Here is a 17930-nt window from a genome sequence, read left to right on the forward strand (position 1 = left end):
CTTTCTTGGTTTTCCTTTGGATCCTGACCCTCAGTCAAGGGCTCTGCACACATGATCTGCAAAGGATGAGGAAACTGAGGGTCAGAGAGGTCTCTGAGCTGGCAGACCACTGGCAGGCCAGGGTTTAGACCCAGATGGCTGGGTTCCCAAACTCCATGGCCCTCCCTCCTCCAGCTGGCCGGGCATTGTGCTTCTTTCTTCATTCACTAAAACTTCCAGCAGCCTTGGGAAAACTAGGATTTGCAGGAGTGGAACTGCAAGAAGAATGAAGAGGGAGGTTTTCCTGTGGTTGAGTGTTATACTTGCCAGGCCCGATACTGGTCCTGGGTCCCCTGGAAAGACAGTTCCTATGGGTACATGTCAGACTCCCCAGGGTGCTCTGGCGAGAGGGGAAGGAGAGAACAAGGCTGTGCAGGGCCTGAATCCCAGGCCTGCCCGTTCAAAGAGACAGTTCCTGCTCACCCTGACACTGGGGCTCAGGGCCTGAGCAGGCAGGTGTGGCCCCAGGCAGCTCCCCCCAGGTGCACAGTCCCTGGGGAGCAATCCTTGGTGCATTCAGACTGCCCCCTAGTGGCAACATGCAGAAGCTCCGGAGACTGACTTTGAAGCCCTGCCAGGAGAGGGGGCCCTCACCAGCTGGTGGGCGCCTGTCCCCAGTCTCTTTCCCCCTGCCTGTGCCACTGCTCCCCGAGTTTTCCCAAATGTGTAGTCACTCTTTATTCTCATGCCTCAGGGCATTTGCTTCTGCTGTTCCTGCTGCCTAGGATACCCTCCTCCTCACCTGCTCAAGTGCGCATAATCAGAATTAGCAAAGCCTTCCTCTGCTGCCCAGGGTCCATGTCTTACTCTATCCCAATTGGTGGAGCAGCGCAGTGCGTGGTGTGAACGCCTGGAGCCCTGAACAGGGGCCTCACAGAGGGTGGTCGGAAACTGCTTGTTCCTTCATTCAGCACGCATTTATTGAGGACCTACCATGTACCGGGCAGTGAACAAGCCGAAGAGGGCTCTTCTTTTGTGGAGCTTACATTCTGGTGGGGGGATAGCTGTCGGGGCGAAATACAGACAATAGAAAAAAACACAGGTAACATACCAGGTGTGGATGAGGGCAATGGAGAAAAATAAAGCAGGACGGGGGCCCGAAGGACGGGTGGGGTACGACTCCATAGCCATGCAATGGACTATTCTGCAGCTGTTGGGAAAATGGTGAACGATCTTGGCCAGTGGTCAGGGAAGGATGTAAAGGTAAGTAAAGAGTGATGCAACAATATGGCTGGCAAAATTCTTGTTGGGTTGCATTTGTGGTTCTTATGGAATTACAGTTATTGTATTTAATTTTGAAAGAGTGTGGGTTAAAGTTTGTATGAATCTATTCATTAAGAAAGATTCTGGGGCCAGCCCCATGGCTGAGTGGTTAAGTTCGTGCGCTCTGCTGCAGGCGGCCCAGTGTTTCGTAGGTTCGAATCCTGGGCGCGGACACGGCACCGCTCATCGAGCCCTGCTAAGGTGGCATCCCACATGCCACAACTAGAAGGACCCACAACTAAGAATATACAACTATGTAGTGGGGGCTTTGGGGAGAAAAAGGAAAAAATAAAATAAAATAAAATCTTAAAAAAAAAATAACCTCGGGGGAAAAAAAAAAGATTTTATTTCTTGCTAAAGTGTCATTGCTCTTCCAGTGTGTGGGAACTGTGCTCGTTGCCACCCCTCAGCCCATGGGCAGCCCACCAGGCCCCCCTCCAGAGCCCAGGAGCTGGGAGGGGTGGGCTGTCCTCCCTTGCAGGAGCAGTTTTCTTGTTACTCATCGTCCTCAGGTTCCATCTCGGGTTGTGAGCTCACAGGGATCTGATGGTTTGGAAATTTGTGAAAGCTGAGAAGAGATATTTGCACACCCATGTTCACAGAAGCATTATTCACAATTGCCAAAAAAGTGGAAGCAACCCGAGTGTCCACACAAGGATGAATGGATAAACAAAATGCGATATATCTAACAGAACATTATTCAGCCTTAAAAAGGAATTTTTTTTTTTCTTCCCAAAGCCCCCCAGTACTTAGTTGTATATTTTAGTTGTAGGTCCTTCTAGTTCTGCTGTGTGGGATGCCGCCCTAGCATGGCTTGATGAGCAGTGTCATGTCTGCGCCCGGGGTCCGAACCCACAAAACCCTGGGCCGCCAAAGTAGAGTGCGCGAACATAACCAGTCGGCCACAGGGCCGGCCACTAAAAAGGAAATCCTTACACATGCTACAACATGGATGAACCTTGAGGACATTATGTCAAGTGAAATAAGCCAGTCACAAAAGACACACTGACTGTGTGAGTCTACTTATACAAGGTCCCTAGAGTAGTCAAATTCATAGAGACAGAAAATAGATTAGAATTTAACAGGGGCTGGGGGAGGAGGGAGTGGGAGTTGTTTAATGGGTACAGAGATTCAGTTCTGAAAGATGAAAAGAGTTCTGCAAATTGGTTGTACAATAATGTGAAAATACCTCACACTACTGAATTGTACATTTAGAAATGGTTGAGATGGCAAATTTTGTTATGTATATTTTATTTCAACTGAAAAAAAGAAAAAGAAATTATGAGCCAGTCCAGGTTGCCTCACCGGGCCAGCCGTGGAGCCTTCTGAGTCTGTTTTCTCACTGTAAAAATGGGTGGTTGTCAGCATGAGAGGAACCACGGTGGCCCTCGGTAGATGAGGAGTAAGGAGGGTTTCCTCCCGGGCTGAAGCCTGCAGCCTTCTGCTCCTGAGTGGTAAGTGCGTGCACACACCACAGCTGCCAAGTTAGTTCCTGTATTCTTTTGAGGATAAGGCAGCAGTAAGTGTGCAGGTTGAGATGGCCCCTGGACCTGCCCCTTCCCTGTTCCTGCCTTCAGCCCCAGGCACAGCATTGTGGAACCCGCTGGACCCAATTCACCAACTTCACAAAGAACCCGCCCGTGGCTCCAATCTTTCTGCCTGGGAATGCTTCCAGTCATTTCCTCCCACCCCCAGGGAAGGCAGTGCCCTTCCTCTGACTGTGTCATTGGGCACGGGAAACAAAGGAGCATCAAACAGAAGCAGAGGAGGACGAAGGCCACCTTCATCCCCACTCTCATGGAAGAGGGGCCCCGGAAGACCACGGAAGGAAGCAGCTCTGCAGTCATGTGACCTGACAAGGGGGACCCTTGGAGCCTTAGGTGGCTTTTCTGTAAAATGGGGTAACTACGGAAACACCCTCCCAGGAAGGTCCCTAGAGAAGTGAGAAGTGCTGGGGAAAGTGCAGAGTGGGACCCCCAGCTGGGAGATGCTGACCCCACCCTCCACAGAGGGCTGACACCAGGGTCACAGTCGGTGCGGGAACGCCCAAGGGAAAGGCTGGCCAACCAGAGCCTCTGGGGCCCCGCTTCTCAGCCCTGGCTCTCAGCTGGAGCCTTGGAGGCCCTGCCAGCAGACCCTGAGCTGAGCTCCTTCTGAAGAGTAGGGGCACCCTCCCCCGCAGGCCTGGGACACACATCTGCAGCCCTGCGGGCCTGCTGGACACAAGGAAGAGGGAGGAGGGGCAGGCTTGTGTGTCCCTTAGTTGTGCTTTCCCTTCTGAAATATTCTTTCTTTTTTCTATGAACATTTTAATGAGGGGTTAAGAAAAAAAAAAAGCAACCAGAATGTTATTTTCTTTCTTATGTTCAAGAGGCAGGCTTTTCTTGAGACTTTCATACAAGGCAATGGATGAATAATGTTAAATTCCTAAAGAACACAGAAAAAGGCACTTCTCCGAATACCTGTCCTGGTTACCAACAACTCCAAAATGGCCTGTCAGACTCTCAGGGGCTGCTTGTTCTGTTTTCTTTTGGAAGCAGCTCCGTTCAGACTTAAGCCCTGCTGCTCTCAGGGGCTAGGGGACACCTGGGGACTGCCATCGGTTTCCCACAGTGGCGCTTGGGGAAGCGCTGCTCACATAGGCTAGGAGGGTGCTGGTAGAAGGGGGTGTGTGCTTGCTCCTCCTCTGGCGGGGTCTGGGGGCCAGAGGCCACTACCCTTGCGGGGAACCTTGCTCACTCTCCATGGAGGGACATGTGATCCAGCAGGTGAGCTGGGACCAGGCCCCTGTGGCCACCCGACTCCCCATAATAGAATCCCTTGTCATCCACAGGCCCGTAGACCTTGACCACGTCCCCTGCCCTCAGTGACAGCTTGCCCTTCACTGGGCCCCCTGCTCGCTCGTCCTTGGGGTCATAGTCCAGAGCTGCCATCATGGTCATTGGAGTCCACAGTGGGGGCCTCCTGGGGTTCCCTTGGGGCATAGGGAAGGAGCTCTGGGGATTGGTGACCTCCCCAAGGGTATCAAGGTGGGCCACAGAGGGCAGGTGCCCTTGAGCCGGTAAATGCCACCTTCCATCAGTCTGCTCCATGCACCCCTCCACCTCGGCCACCAGCTGCCCAGGGACGTGGCCCACTTGCCCATTGCATTCACCATGGTAGAAGCCATGGGTGTCCTGAGAGCTCTCCGCTCTCAGCAACTGCCCTTTCTGGAAGGCCAGCTCCTCCTCTGCAGCCTCAGTATTGGCAGACATCACCAGGGGGTCATAATCAAAGAGGGCCACAGAGAGCTTGGCTGGGGAGTCCACCCCTGTCCCCAGCAATGGGGGGCCACCCCTGGACATCTTAATGACTTTGCTGGATGGAGCTGGACACAGCGCTGAGCTGGGCTCATGGAGCTGGCACTCTCTCTTGCCCCCCAGAGCCTGACCTCGCCTGCTCTGGGTACTAAGCTCCTTTTTCTGCTCTCGCCTCTCTGTGCCCCACGGTCGGAAGCATACTGCCGCCTCCTCCTGCAAAATGTCACAAAAGTCAGACACATGCCGTTGGCTGGTGCCCAGCTGGGGAGGGGCAAACCTTTGGGAATCTTGCTTTTGCCTAAGGACCTTCTCGAGGGCAGCCTTTTCCTGACATGGTTCTTTCCCAGGCCCACACTCAGGGGACAGATGGACGACTCCCAGAGCAGGGCTTTGGCTGGTGCCCATGTGCTGGTAGTGGTCTTCTTCCCCCACAGGCTGGCCACTGGGCAGAGGTGGCCTGTGGTTCTGGGGACTCTTCTGAAAGAGCAGGTCCTTTCTGTAGACCTCCTGGGTGTCTGCAGGCCCCTGGGCTTGGCGGCCAGACCCTGTGCTTGGACATTCTCCTTCTGAACTCAGGTCAGGCATTGGGGACCGCCTCCTTGGGGGTTCTTCAGGGAGTGCTTCTAGGAACTGGGCCTGGGGCTCCCCACAGCTTCCAGGGATGTGGGGGCTGGCCTTGGCACTCAGGGAAGACAGCGCCAGTCTCTGAGGGCAGAAGGAGAAGGTAACTCTGCAGGTGGATGGGTCACCACATGTGTAGCTAAAGGGAGAAGTCTCTGGCAACTGCTGACAGGTGAAGCAGTCATGAGGGATCTGAGCTGGCACTGAATCCAGAGACTCGCCACAAAGAGACATAGTTCTCACCGAGACCTTCTGGCACATCAGGGGCAGCTGGAGCTGGGAAAATTCCAACAGGGTGCTCCCAGCGGTGGCATCGGCGACTTCTGCAACCTTGAGCCCATCAGCATACACAGCGTAGCCAGTGACCCGGACTCCATTGGAGGACCCAGCCGAGTCAATGGTCACTGGGAGCCAACTGACCACCAGGAGGCCTGGGGAGGCGTGGCGCTCCACCAGCACATCTAGTGGAGGGTCAGGGGGTCCTGCCAAGGGCGTGTCGAAGGTGATAGTGGAGGACATCGTTTCCCAAAGCACCTGCAGCGAATCCCAGGGCAGCCGCACCTCCACCCGTGCCTGGTACCGTGTGCCGGGATGCAGGTTGTGGAAGGTGTAGGAGCTCACACCTGCTGGGGTCAGGGCATGCTCCTGGTCACCAAGGTATACCATGTGGGGGTGGCTGCTGCTGCTGTAGACCCAAGTGACCTCGGCCGAAGTGGCTGCAACACTCTGCAGGTGTAGTTGCATGGGGGCCACACAAAGGGCCCCGTTGGCCCCCAGAAGAGATCTGGAGAAACCTTCCTCCTCCACACTCTGCTGCAAGCCCAGCCGGCCATGTTCTGTTTTGGCATCTGAGATCTCTATTGCCGCTTCTGTCTTGGAGCCTGCCCACACCATCTGGCATGGCCCCCTGTCCACAGCTTCCTGGGCTTTCCCGTGTAATAAGCTGTGACCAGCGTCTTCCTTCAAAGCTTTTGTCTGCCCAGCCGGGAGTCGAGTGGGGCCAAGGTCAGCGGCCTCGGGTGGCAGGCAGCCCAGGATATCGCTGTCTGGAATCTGCTCCACCAGGTTGGAGGGCACCAGCCCCCGGCGGCCGTCTTCAAGCTCCCCTTCATAAAAGCCGTCCTCATCCATGTCCCCAAAGATGTATACATAATCCCCAGCCGTGAGGGGCAGCTCGCTCTCAGGGTGCTCATTGGGCCCCTCAAACGGGTTGTAGCTATACTGAGCCAGGAAGATCTTGAACTTGGGAGTGGTGGGGGCCTCTGAGTCCCCCGCTTCCAGGGTTGAGGACACACTGTCAGGCTCCAGATCCTCCCCCTCGCTGGCTGTGTCCATGTCCAGAGCAGGGCAAGATTGTATGGTGGCCCACATGGACTCCACCTCAGAGGAGAAGTTCAGATGGGAGCTGGTTTTCTTGGCCTGGGGCCTGGCGTCCAGAGGCTGGCTGGCTAGGACTCTGTCTGGCACTTGGGGGGCAGTGGCTGGCTCCCCCAGGGCAACTGGTGTCTCCAGCAAGGAGGCTTCCTTCTTTTCCTGTTTGTCTCTGCTGGGCTGTGAGGATGCTTGGTCTTCAGGCCCTGGCTTGAACTTGGTCCTTCCACTACCTTTAACTTGGTACTCCACGGTTTGGGGGGACTCCTGGGGTTCCTGGGAAGGGTGACCAGGCTGACACTGCAGTGCCCACATCTCCTCCCGGGCAGCCTGGAGATCACTCAGGGCCTTCCGCAGGTCGTGCTGCAGCTGTTGCTGCCTGTCCTGTCCGCGTGCCGCCTGCTGCAGCAGCTGCTCCGCGAGCAAGCCGGCGGCGTCGCGCTCCTGGCACGCGCGGCCCAGCTGTCCGCGCACGTCGTTGTTCTCGGCCGCCACCTTCTGCGTCCAGTCGGCCTGGGCCTGCAGCCGCGCGTTCTCTTTGGCCAGCCAGGCGCCCTCGCGTAGCGCCGCCTGCAGCTGCGCCTCGGCCTCCTCGCCACGCCGCCGCGCCGCCGCCGCCTGCGCACCCAGCTCTTCGCACTCCAGCCGCCGGGCGCCCAGCTCGCGCTCCAGCTCCTGCACCTGGCGCCGCGCCTCTTCGCAGGGTGCGCTCTGCCCGCCCGCCTCGGCTCGGGCGCCGACGGTGCCCTGCTGCAGCGCCAACTGCCTCTGTAGGCGTAGCACCTCCCGCTGGGACTCACGCTGCAGCCGGTCCAAGTCGCTGACGCTGAGCCCCTGGGTTCGGGCGGCAATCCCCCCAGAGTGGAGGGCGCTGCTGACGCCCGAGGCAACACGCGCCTGCAGCAGGTGGCACTCCTGCCGCAGTTCTTCGATCTGCTTGTCCTTGGCCAGCAGAGCGCTCGCCTGCTCCGACAAGTCCCGGGCGCGCTGGCGGGCGAATGCCTGGCACAGCTCCAGGCCAGCGCGGCTCTCGCCAGGCACAGGCGCGCTCACAGCCCGCAGGTTGGTCTCTTGCAGCTTGCGGGCCCGGTCCTCTAGGCGCCGCGCCAGGCCTGTCAGCTCTGCGTGCTTCACCTTGAGACGCTTCACCTTCTCGTTCGCCTCCTCCGGGAAGCCTGCGCGCCGCAGCTGCATGTTCTCTTCGCGCAGGCCTGAGCAGCGGCGCGCCAGCACCTGCACCGCGTCGGACAGTTCTGCGTTCTGTTTCACCAGCTCATGGTAGTCCAGGCCCGGCGGCAAGGGGGTCGGGGCCCCGCAGGGCTGCTTCCTGGCCTCTTCTCCTCTTCTTGGGTCTCTAGGTCTCCTGTGCTCCGATGGTGGTGGTGGAGGTGGTGGTGGTGGTGGTGGCGGCGGCGGCGGCGGGGGGCTCGGGGAGCCTACGATGGAGGCGTCTGGCGAGGAAGAGGCCCGCTCCTCGGATTCAGGGGCCTTGGGGCGACTCAGGGTGCTGTTGAGCGAGTGGGAACGCGCTGGTGCCAAGGAATCGAGGGAGCTGGAGCGCGTGGGGAGCAGGCTGTCTGGGGAGTTGGAACACGCCGCCGGCACCTCGTCGAGGGAGCGGGAGCGCACGCGGACGCCAGAGCTCAGGCTGTCGAGGGATTCGAGTCGACAGGCAGACTTCGGGGGGTCTCGCGAGGCGCCGGCAGTCTCTGGCGGCGGCTCTCCCGAAGAATGCACTGCCTGGGGGTCGGGAGAGCCGGACAAAGCGGGGTGCCAGTGGAAGTGCTCCAGGATGTACTTGAGGAAGAGCTGGCGCTCCTTGTCGAGCGCCGCCTGCAGGTGACGGATGCGCGAGGCCTGCTCACCATCCGTCTCCCAGCGAAGCTGTGCCAGCACTTCCTGCAAGCGACAGTGGCACTGCGCGGCGGCGGCTTCGGGCGCCCCCGCGCGGCCGCAGTAGCCGCGGTTCACCAGCTCCTCGGCCAGCTGGCGCTGAAGCTCCCGGGCCTGGCGCACGACGCCGTCGCGCTCGCGGTGCAGCAGCTGCTGCAGCTGCCGCATCTCGGCTTCCTTCCAGCGCAGCAGCTGCCGGATCTCGGCCTCGCGCTCCCGCAGCATCTCCTCCTGCAGCTGCCGCAGCTCCTGGCCGCGCTGAGCCTCCCACTTGGAGCGCAGATGGTCAACCAGCTGCTGCCGCTCCCGCTCGGCCACCTCCCGCAGCTGGCGCTCATGGGTCGCGAAGCGCCGCCGCTCGGCCCGCCCGCGCGCCCGCTCCGCCTCCAGCTCGGCCCGCAGCTTCTCCAGCTCCCGCCTCTGCTCTTCCAGCACCGCAGCCGCCGGGCTTGGACTACTCGGCTTCTTGGGTGTCGCGCGGCTGCCGCCCGAAGGGCTGGGCGAGTCCTTGGTCATGGTGGCCGCGGCCGGGCCAGAAGCCTGACCTCGCCTGGCCCAGACCGCCGCTTGCCAACGGCCGCCGTAGCGGCCGCGGCCAACCGCCCCGCGCGTCCCTTCCGGCGCCCCGGGGGGTCTCCGCGCGCCCCTTCCGCCTCTGGGCGTCTTCCCCCACCCCCTACGATGGGTGTACTAGCCCGCGCTCCTCTCCCGGCTGCCTAGGCGAGGGCTGGGCTCTCCATACTCCTGCTCAATCCAGCCCAGGTCCTTTCTGGGATGCCCAGGGGTCTCTGGCCCCAGGCCTTGCCCTGTTGTTTGCGCCACGTGACCCACCAAGGGAGCTCTCCCAGGCATTGTACAATCTCTTTCCCATCAACCGGCCCCGTGGGAAGCCCGGCCCGTCCTTCAGGCCTGAGAAAGGGGCTTCTTGTGTGGGTCAAGATCACCAACAGGGTGAGCAGACCTGGCCTGGCCCTGCCATGAGTTGAAGTGGCATGTTTGGCCTTGGTGGCTAGGAACTGTAACGGGATATGTCCAAACTTGGAGGTGAGCCCTGGGCCTGTAACTAGGGGAGAGTGCATCTGGCACCTGCACCCCTACTGCACCTACCCTTCCAAGGACCCCTGCGGAGCTAAGTATTTGCATACATTATCTATTTAAAACTCCTATGCCCATTTTACAGATAAGAAGTCTTGAGTCTGTGGCCTGGTCATGGTGCCAGCCAAGACAGGGGAGAAGAAGGGCTCCTTTGAGGACCAAAGCTCTGACTTGTGTTTTCCTGGCTTACTTTTACAATCATCCTGCAAGGACAGTCTGAGAAATTAGGACCTCTGCATGATCACACAGCCCAGAAGTAGCTAAGTAGAAATTCAAACCTGCAAAATTCTGCCTCCAGATTCCTGGGTACTTTGACTCTATCCACCCAATCTCAGGATCGCAGCCCTGAGGACCCCTCCCCAGTCTTTCTCCCAGAGGGAGTCTCACATTTTGTATCTGCAGAAGAAGAGCAGGTCAAGTAGAACCTGGAGTGGAAGGCCAGCCAGTTGGAGAGGCAGGGAGGGAGGTGAGAGAATGGGGCTGCTACGGGGACCCAGCACATGCTTTGATCTGGCCCAGGAGTGCCTGGGGCTGCCTGCCTCTCCAAAAGGCAAAGCCAGAGGCCCCTCTGGACTCCTCTGGGTCCCTATACCGCCTCCCTGGAGACAGTAAGGCCAGAGAACTTTTCATAGGTCTCCAAGGGGCGGTTTTGTCAGATGGTTAGGGCTGACAGGGCTTTGGAGTCCAACAGTCTTTCAGCTTCTTACTCCACTCCCATGTCCTCATCTGTAAAATGGACCAATAATGCATCCCCTTCTGGGCTGTGTGACCTCCCGGCGTTCACTGAGCTCTCTGAGCATCCATTTCCTTGGTTTATGAGGTTCAATGAGGTGAGAACACATAGTGCCCAGAACAGAGTAAGGCTCCCTGGTTGGCAGCTCACTAATTCTAATCCTAGTCCCCCCCCCTTTTTTTTTTTTTGAGGAAGATCAGCCCTGAGCTAACATCTGCTGCCAATCCTTCTCTTTTTGCTGAGGAAGACTGGCCCTGAGCTCACATCCGTGCCCATCTTCCTCTACTTTATATGAGGGACGCCTACCACAGCATGGCTTGCCAAGCAGTGCCATGTCCGTACCTGGGATCTGAACTGGCAAACCCTGGGCTACCGAAACAGAATGTGCACACTTAACCACTGTGCCATCGGCCCCTCCTAGTCCCTTTTTTGCAGCTGGAGAGACAGATCCATGAGGCAAGGATGTGGCTGAGGCTGGGCAAGGTTACCGTGGTGGAGGCAGAATGGGTGCTCTTTCTGCCCCCTGGGACTCACTCCAGATGCCCCATGGCAGATGGGAAGCCTCAGAGAGCTAGGTGTCCATCTAGGCTCGGCCACTTTGTGCCTGAGTGACCAGGGCAGATTCCTTCACCTCTTCCAGCTTCTACACACGGATGTATTGATTGCACCAGCCTCCCAGGGTGGGAGGGACACTATGACTCTGTCAGCGAGGGCTGAGTGTGCAGAAAGAGCTGCACCGAGGTCTGCGTAAGTTCCCATCTTCCCATCAGGGCTTGGCCTGGACCCTCACAAGCTTCTTCCAGGAGTCTGAAGAATACCCCTGGCTCAGAGGCCTCTGGGCCTTTGCAGGTTCTGTTCCCCCTGCCTGGGATGCCAACTTTGCCCAACACAAAACAACAACAATGCCTACTTCAGACCAAGCACCAGCATGGACCATGTGCCGTGCTCAGTGCTAAGCGTTTCCCAAACATTTTTCTTTTTTTTGAGGAAGATTAGCCCCAAGCTAACATCTACCGCCAATCCTTCTCTTTTTGCTGAGGAAGACTGGCCCTGAGCTAACATCTGTGCCCATCTTCCTCCACTGTATATGTGGGATGCCTACCACAGCATGGCTTGCCAAGCGGTGCCATGTCCACACCCAGGATCCGAACCGGTGAACCCCAGGCCACCGAAGCGGAATGTGTGAACTTAACCACTGTGCCACCAGGCCAGCCTCTCCCAAACATTCTTTAAACCACCCATTTTACAGATGAGAAGTTTCAAGCCCCAGTGGATCTAGACTACTGCTCAAGGTCATCTGGCTGATTATTTGGTCCCAAACAACCCCTGCTTTTGTCCACTCACCTATTACCCACCTCTTCCTTTGGCCTCAGCTTAGCAGTTCTTTCCTCCAGGAAGACTGCCCTGACTCTCCAGGCTGGGCCCAGGCTTCCCAGGACTCTACAGCCATGATCACCTCACCTAGGGCCTCTCCTTTCGGAGCAGGGACATAGCTGATACACATTTGTGTCCCTCCCTAGAGTGGGCTCAGGGGAGGTGTAAGTGAAAAGTCCCTTTCCAGAAAGGAGGGATAGAGACCCAGGGCCAGGCACACAGGAAGAGCATGAAGGGCACTGCCTGACCTGGCCACCTGGCCTGCCTACCTCCCACATTCAGGTACCACCTGGCAGCAAGGGCTGCCCACTGGGGCCTTGGGTAGAGGCCTCAGGCTGGTCAGGTCTCAGCAGAGATGTTGGTAAGGTCCCGAGCTGTGGAACACACACTCACACACCTGTGCATGCCCACACACACACACACACACACACACACACACACACACACACACACGGCTTCTCTCAGCCTGGCTGCCTGTGTGGTTGGGAGCTCAGGAACCCTACCTAAATCTGGCTCCTCCCTGCCTTTCCTGCCCCAGCACCACGTGGCTCCTGGGAGATGCGGATGCACATCTGGTACCTGGTTATTTGCATCCAGCCTTTAATGTTGTGGTCTCATTAGAGATCTCCTTGCTTCTCAGTCTATGGTGTCGGCCTGGCCTGGGCGGCACTCGAGGCCTCTCACAACTCAGGATCTGCTGCTTTGAGAATGGTTGTCTAGCCATGAACCACCCACAGAACACTTCTGAGTGGATTTCCCCTCCCTGATACAATCTCTCTTCTGTGGCCCACCTTCCTGGGTTGTTCCTGGCGCAGGACAAGCAGACAGCGCCCCTCACTTACACAGTCATTTCCCCACGTAGGTGTACAGGTGATCTTGGCCCCATTTTGCAAGTGGGAAAACTGGGGCTCAGAGAAGCACCTACTGTGTTCATTCAGTATGTGGCCCTCTGGGCTCTGCCCTTTCCCCCATACTCATGTTTTTCAAACTAGGTTCCCCTGAACCCTGGTGAGCCATGGGAGATGCCTTTGGGCAGTGGTAAGTAACAAGAACACTGGGAATTATGGCTCCAGATGTTGTTTTTGAGAGGTGAGGTGGGTCGGGGGCGGCAGGGGAGAGAGAGAGACGCGGGGACAACCTTAGCCTTGAACTGGTGCTGGGCCACTGGACGTGGTGGCCATGGGGAGGGTGTCTCCATGGAATCTTCACTACAGCTCTGTTTGACAGAAGAGAACCTGAGGCTCAGTGGGAGCAAATGGCTTGCCAGGGCACATGGGCAGCTGTGACAGAGCTGGATTGTCATTTCAGGGCAGTGAGTGGGGCTTCAGACCCCTGCTGCAGCCTCGGGAGGGGCCTTCAACAGTCAAGGTAGGAGGGCAGGCTGCCGCCAAGGAGAAGGACCCCTGGGGTGAGTCTCTGGGAACCCCAGAGTCACCATCTAGCAGCTGCCCATGTTGGCATCACCCGCGGCATGTGAGAGGCATTCTGGAATGTGGTTGAGTGGATGAGTAAACCAGGGCTTCCCCAGTGCCGGGCTTCTGGCATCCCTACACTCATCATATTGCGCAGTGACCTGCTTGTCATCCGCATCTGAGCTCTGGGAGAGCAGAGACTGGCATTAATTCACTATGTTGCTGCATTCTCTGGCTCTCAGCTTTCTTGCCTATAATATGGAAGATGGATTACGTAGGTGTTTTTCAAACTGGGTTCCTTAGGGTTCCAGGGTTCCTGGGAAATACTGCAGGACTGTTGGTGGTGGGGCGATGTGCTGGGAGCTAAAGGGGAGACGTTTCCCCTACCTGCTTCAACAGGGCTGAGCCACTCAGTGTCATTTAGCAGGTCCTAAGGAGGACTTTGCTTTAATAAAGAGGTGTGCTGCTAGAAGCAAGTTTGAAAACCTGTGGGTTACAGACACTCCTGTCTATTATGTGCAACCCCCCCCACACACACATCGCCCTGACATTGTGATTCCACTGACCTGACAGAAGGCTCATGTCCCCCTCATGTCTTGGTTCGCCCCACATCACCAGCCCTCTATGCCATGCTGCCTCTCCCCACAGTGCCAATGTGTGACCTTTGTGCCATGTGGTCACGGGGTCTAGGATCCTGGGCAATCTGGTTCATATCCCTCCTCTGCCAGCCTAGCCTGGCCCTGTTTCAGCTCTGCCACCACAGACATGAGCTTTGCGGAGCTTGCCTGGCCTTGGTGAGGGGCGTGGGCTCCATCCTGATTGCTCACTGGAGGGTTTTAAGCTTCCTAACCTCCATAGCTATAGCTTCCCACTTCACTTCCTTTATTTTGGGGTCAAGGTGTTTTCTTCTATACTCTGATGTCTCCTCAGCATCTCGAGCGGTGCCTGACCACAGTAGGTACTCAGTAAATACATGTCTAAAGAAGACAGAGGCAGATAGGCCAGGCATGGCCTCTGTTCTTGAAGGGAGGGCACAGAGGTTAAACACAAACATGGCAAAGGAATGGAGTAAAGTCAGCTTGGGCTGCGAGCAAGGGGTGTGCTGCCAGTGGGGAGAAGAGCCCCCCAGAGCAGGCTTCCCCATGAGCTGAGGCAGGAGAGGACGTGAGGGCTGCCCAGAGCTGAGACTGGACTCCAGGTAGCGGGACGGGCATAGCCCCCAGCCCTCTGCATCTGCCCTCTCCCATGCCCGTCCCTCCCAGGGCAGGCCCATGCCCCTTTGGGCATTGATTCTTTTTTTTTTTTTTTATTGAGTTATTGATAGGTTACAATCTTGTGAAATTTCAATTGTACATTAACGTTTGTCAGTCATGTTGTAGGTGCACCACTTCACCCTTTGTGCCCACCCCCCACCCCACCTTTCCCCTGGTAGCCACTAAACTGTTCTTAGTCCATAATTTTAAATTCCTCATGAGTGGAGTCATACACAGATTATCTTTCTCTCGCTGGCTTATTTCACTTAACATAAGTCTCTCAAGGTCCATCCATGTTATTGCAAATGGAATGATTTTGTTCTGTTTTGCAGCTGAGTAGTATTCCATTGTATATATGTACCACATCTTCTTTATCCATTCGTTTGTTGCTGGACACTTAGGTTGCTTCCACGTCTTGGCTATTGTAAACAGTGCTGCAATAAACATTGGGGTGCACAGGACTTTTGGGATTGCTGACTTCAAGCTCTTTGGATAAATACCCAGTAGTGGGATGGCTGGATCGTATGGTACTTCCATTTTTAATTTTTTGAGGAATCTCCATCCTGTTTTCCATAGTGGCTGCACCAGTTTGCATTCCCACCAGCAGTGTATGAGGGTTCCTTTTTCTCCGCAACCTCTCCAACATTTGTTGCTATTAGTTTTAGATATTTTTTGTCATTCTAACGGGTGTAAGGGATATCTTAGTGTAGTTTTGATTTGCATTTCCCTGATGATCAGCGATGATGAGCATCTTTTCATGTGCCTATTGGCCATCAGTATACCTTCTTTGGAGAAATGTCTGTTCATGTCTCCAGCCCATTTTTTGATTGGGTTGTTTGATGTTTTGTGGTTGAGTTGAGAGAGTTCTTTATATATTATGGATATTAAGCCTTTGTCAGATATATGACTTGCAAATATTTTTTCCCAGTTAGTGGGTTGTTTTTTTGTTTCAATCCTGTTTTCATTTGCCTTGAAGAAGCTCTTTAATCTGATGAAGTCCCATTTGTTTATTCTTTCTATTGTTTCCCTTCTCTGAGAAGGCATGGTGTCCGAAAAGATCCTTTTAATACTGATGTCAAAGAGTGTACTGCCTACGTTTTCTTCCAGAAGCCTTATGGTTTCAGGTCTCACCTTTTGGTCTTTGATCCATTTTGAGTTTATTTTGGTGAATGGTGAGAAGGAATGGTCAATTTTCATTCTTTTACATGTGGCTTTCCAGTTTTCCCAGCACCATTTGTTGAAAAGACTTTCTTTTCTCCATTGTATGCCCTCAGCTCCTTTGTCAAAGCTAAGCTGTCCATAGATGTGTGGTTTTATTTCTGGGCTTTCAATTCTGTTCCATTGATCTGTGCACCTGTTTTTGTACCAGTACCATGCTGTTTGGATTACTGTAGCTTTGTAGTATGTTTTGAAGTCAGGGATTGTGATGCCTCCCGTTTTGTTCTTTTTTCTCAGGATTGCTTTAGAAATTCGGGGTCTTTTGTTGCCCCATATGAATTTTAGGATTCTTTGTTCTAATTCTGTAAAGAATGTCATTGGGATTCTGATTGGGATGGCATTGAATCTGTAGATTGCTTTAGGTAGAACGGACATTTTAACTATGTTTATTCTTCCAATCCATGTACATGGAATGTCTTTCCATCTCCTTATGTCGTCATCCAATTCTCTCAGAAAGGCCTTGTAATTTTCATTATATAGGTCCTTCACTTCCTTAGCTAAATTTACCCCAAGGTATTTTATTCTTTTTGTTGCGATTGTGAATGGTATTGTATTCTTGAGTTCTTTTTCTGTTGGTTCATTACTGGAGTATAGAAATGCTACTGATTTATGCAAATTGATTTTATACCCTGCAACTTTGCTGTAGTTGTTGATTACTTCTAAGAGTTTTCCCATGGATTCTTTGGGGTTTTCTATATATAAGATCATGTTGTCTGCAAACAGCGAGAGTTTCACTTCTTCCTTCCCTATTTGGATTCCTTTTATTCCTTTTTCTTGCCTGATTGCTCTGGCCAGGACCTCCAGTACTATGTTAAATAAGAGTGGTGATAGAGGGCATCCTTGTCTCGTTCCTGTTTTCAGGGGGATGGGGTTCAGTTTTTGCCCATTGAATATGAGGTTGGCTATGGGTTTGTCGTATATGGCCTTTATTATGTTGAGGTAGTTTCCTTCTATGCCCATTTTGTTCAGAGTTTTTATCATAAATGGCTGTTGGATCTTGTCAAATGCCTTCTCTGCATCTATTGAGATGATCATGTGGTTTTTATTCCTCAGTTTGTTGATGTGGTGTATCACGTTGATTGATTTGCGGATGTTGAACCATCCCTGTGTCCCTGGTATGAATCCCACCTGATCCTGATGTATGATTCTTTTGATGAATTGCTGAATTCTGGTTGCCAAAATTTTGTTTAGAACTTTTGCATCTATGTTCATCAGTGATATTGGCCTGTAGTTCTCTTTTTTCGTGGTGTCCTTGTCAGGTTTTGGTATCAGCGTGATGTTGGCCTCATAGAATGTGTTAGGAAGTGTTCCATCTTCCCTAATTTTTTGGAATAGCTTGAAGAGGATAGGTATTAAATCCTCTCTGAAAGTTTGGTAGAATTCCCCAGGAAAGCCATCTGGTCCTGGGGTTTTATTCTTTGGGATGTTTTTGATTGCTGTTTCAATCTCTTTCCTTGTGATTGGTCTGTTCAAATTGTCTGCCTCTTCTTGAGTGAGCTTTGGGAGACTGTAGGAGTCCAAGAATTTATCCATTTCCTCTAGGTTATCCATTCTGTTGGCATATAGTTTTTTGTAGTATTCTCTTATAATCCGTTGTATTTCTGCAGAGTCTGTTGTTATTTCTCCTCGCTCATTTCTGATTTTGTTTATTTGAGCTTTCTCCCTTTTTTTCTTTGTAAGTCTGGCTAGTGGTTTGTCAATTTTATTTATCTTCTCAAAAAACCAGCTCTTTGTCTCACTGATCCTTCTACTGCCTTTTTCGTTTCAATAGTATTTATTTCTGCTCTGATTTTTATTATTTCTCTCCTTCTGCTGACTTTGGGCTTCATTTGTTCTTTTTTCTCTAGTTCAGTTAGGTGTGCTTTAAGGTTGCTTATTTGGGATTTTTCTTGTTTGTTAAGATGTGCCTGTATTGTGATGAATTTTCCTCTTAGTACAGCTTTTGCTGTATCCCATATGAGTTGGTATGGCATGCTATCATTTTCATTTGTTTCCAGGTATTTTTTTACTTCTTCTTTAATTTCTTCAATGATCAATTGCTTGTTCAGTAGTGTGTTGTTTAGTCTCCACATCTTTGTGCCTTTCTCAGCTTTTTTCTTGTAATTAATTTCTAGCCTTATAGCACTATGATCTGAGAAGATGCTTGTTATTATTTCAATTTTTTTAAATTTGTAGAGGCTTGCCTTGTTTCCCAACATATGGTCTATCCTAGAGAATGTTCCATGTGCACTTGAGAAGAATGTGTATTCAGCTCCTTCAGGGTGGAGTGATCTATATATGTCTATTAAGTCCAATTATTTTAGTTTTTCATTTAGCTCCACTATTTCCTTGTTGATTTTCTGTCTGGATGATCTGTCCA

The 17930-nt window shown here is 53.6% G+C and overlaps 1 protein-coding gene across 1 annotated transcript; it reads right to left on the reverse strand.

Moving 5' to 3' along the window:
- Positions 1-2536: 2536 nt before the first annotated feature.
- LOC103564917 (RIMS-binding protein 3A-like) lies at positions 2537-9111 on the reverse strand. Its single transcript, XM_070626881.1, has one exon. The coding sequence runs from the start codon at positions 9000-9002 to the stop codon at positions 4038-4040; it is 4965 nt and encodes a 1654-aa protein (XP_070482982.1). The 5' UTR covers positions 9003-9111; the 3' UTR covers positions 2537-4037.
- Between the last annotated feature and the right edge of the window lie 8819 nt (positions 9112-17930).

The sequence above is a fragment of the Equus przewalskii genome, chromosome 7 (genome assembly GCF_037783145.1).
Source record: "Equus przewalskii isolate Varuska chromosome 7, EquPr2, whole genome shotgun sequence".
NCBI lineage: Eukaryota > Metazoa > Chordata > Mammalia > Perissodactyla > Equidae > Equus > Equus przewalskii.

Coding starts and splice junctions, on each gene's coding strand:
- LOC103564917 (XM_070626881.1), bottom strand. CDS start 9,002: ATGACCAAGGACTCGCCCAGCCCTTCGGGCGGCAGCCGCGCGACACCC.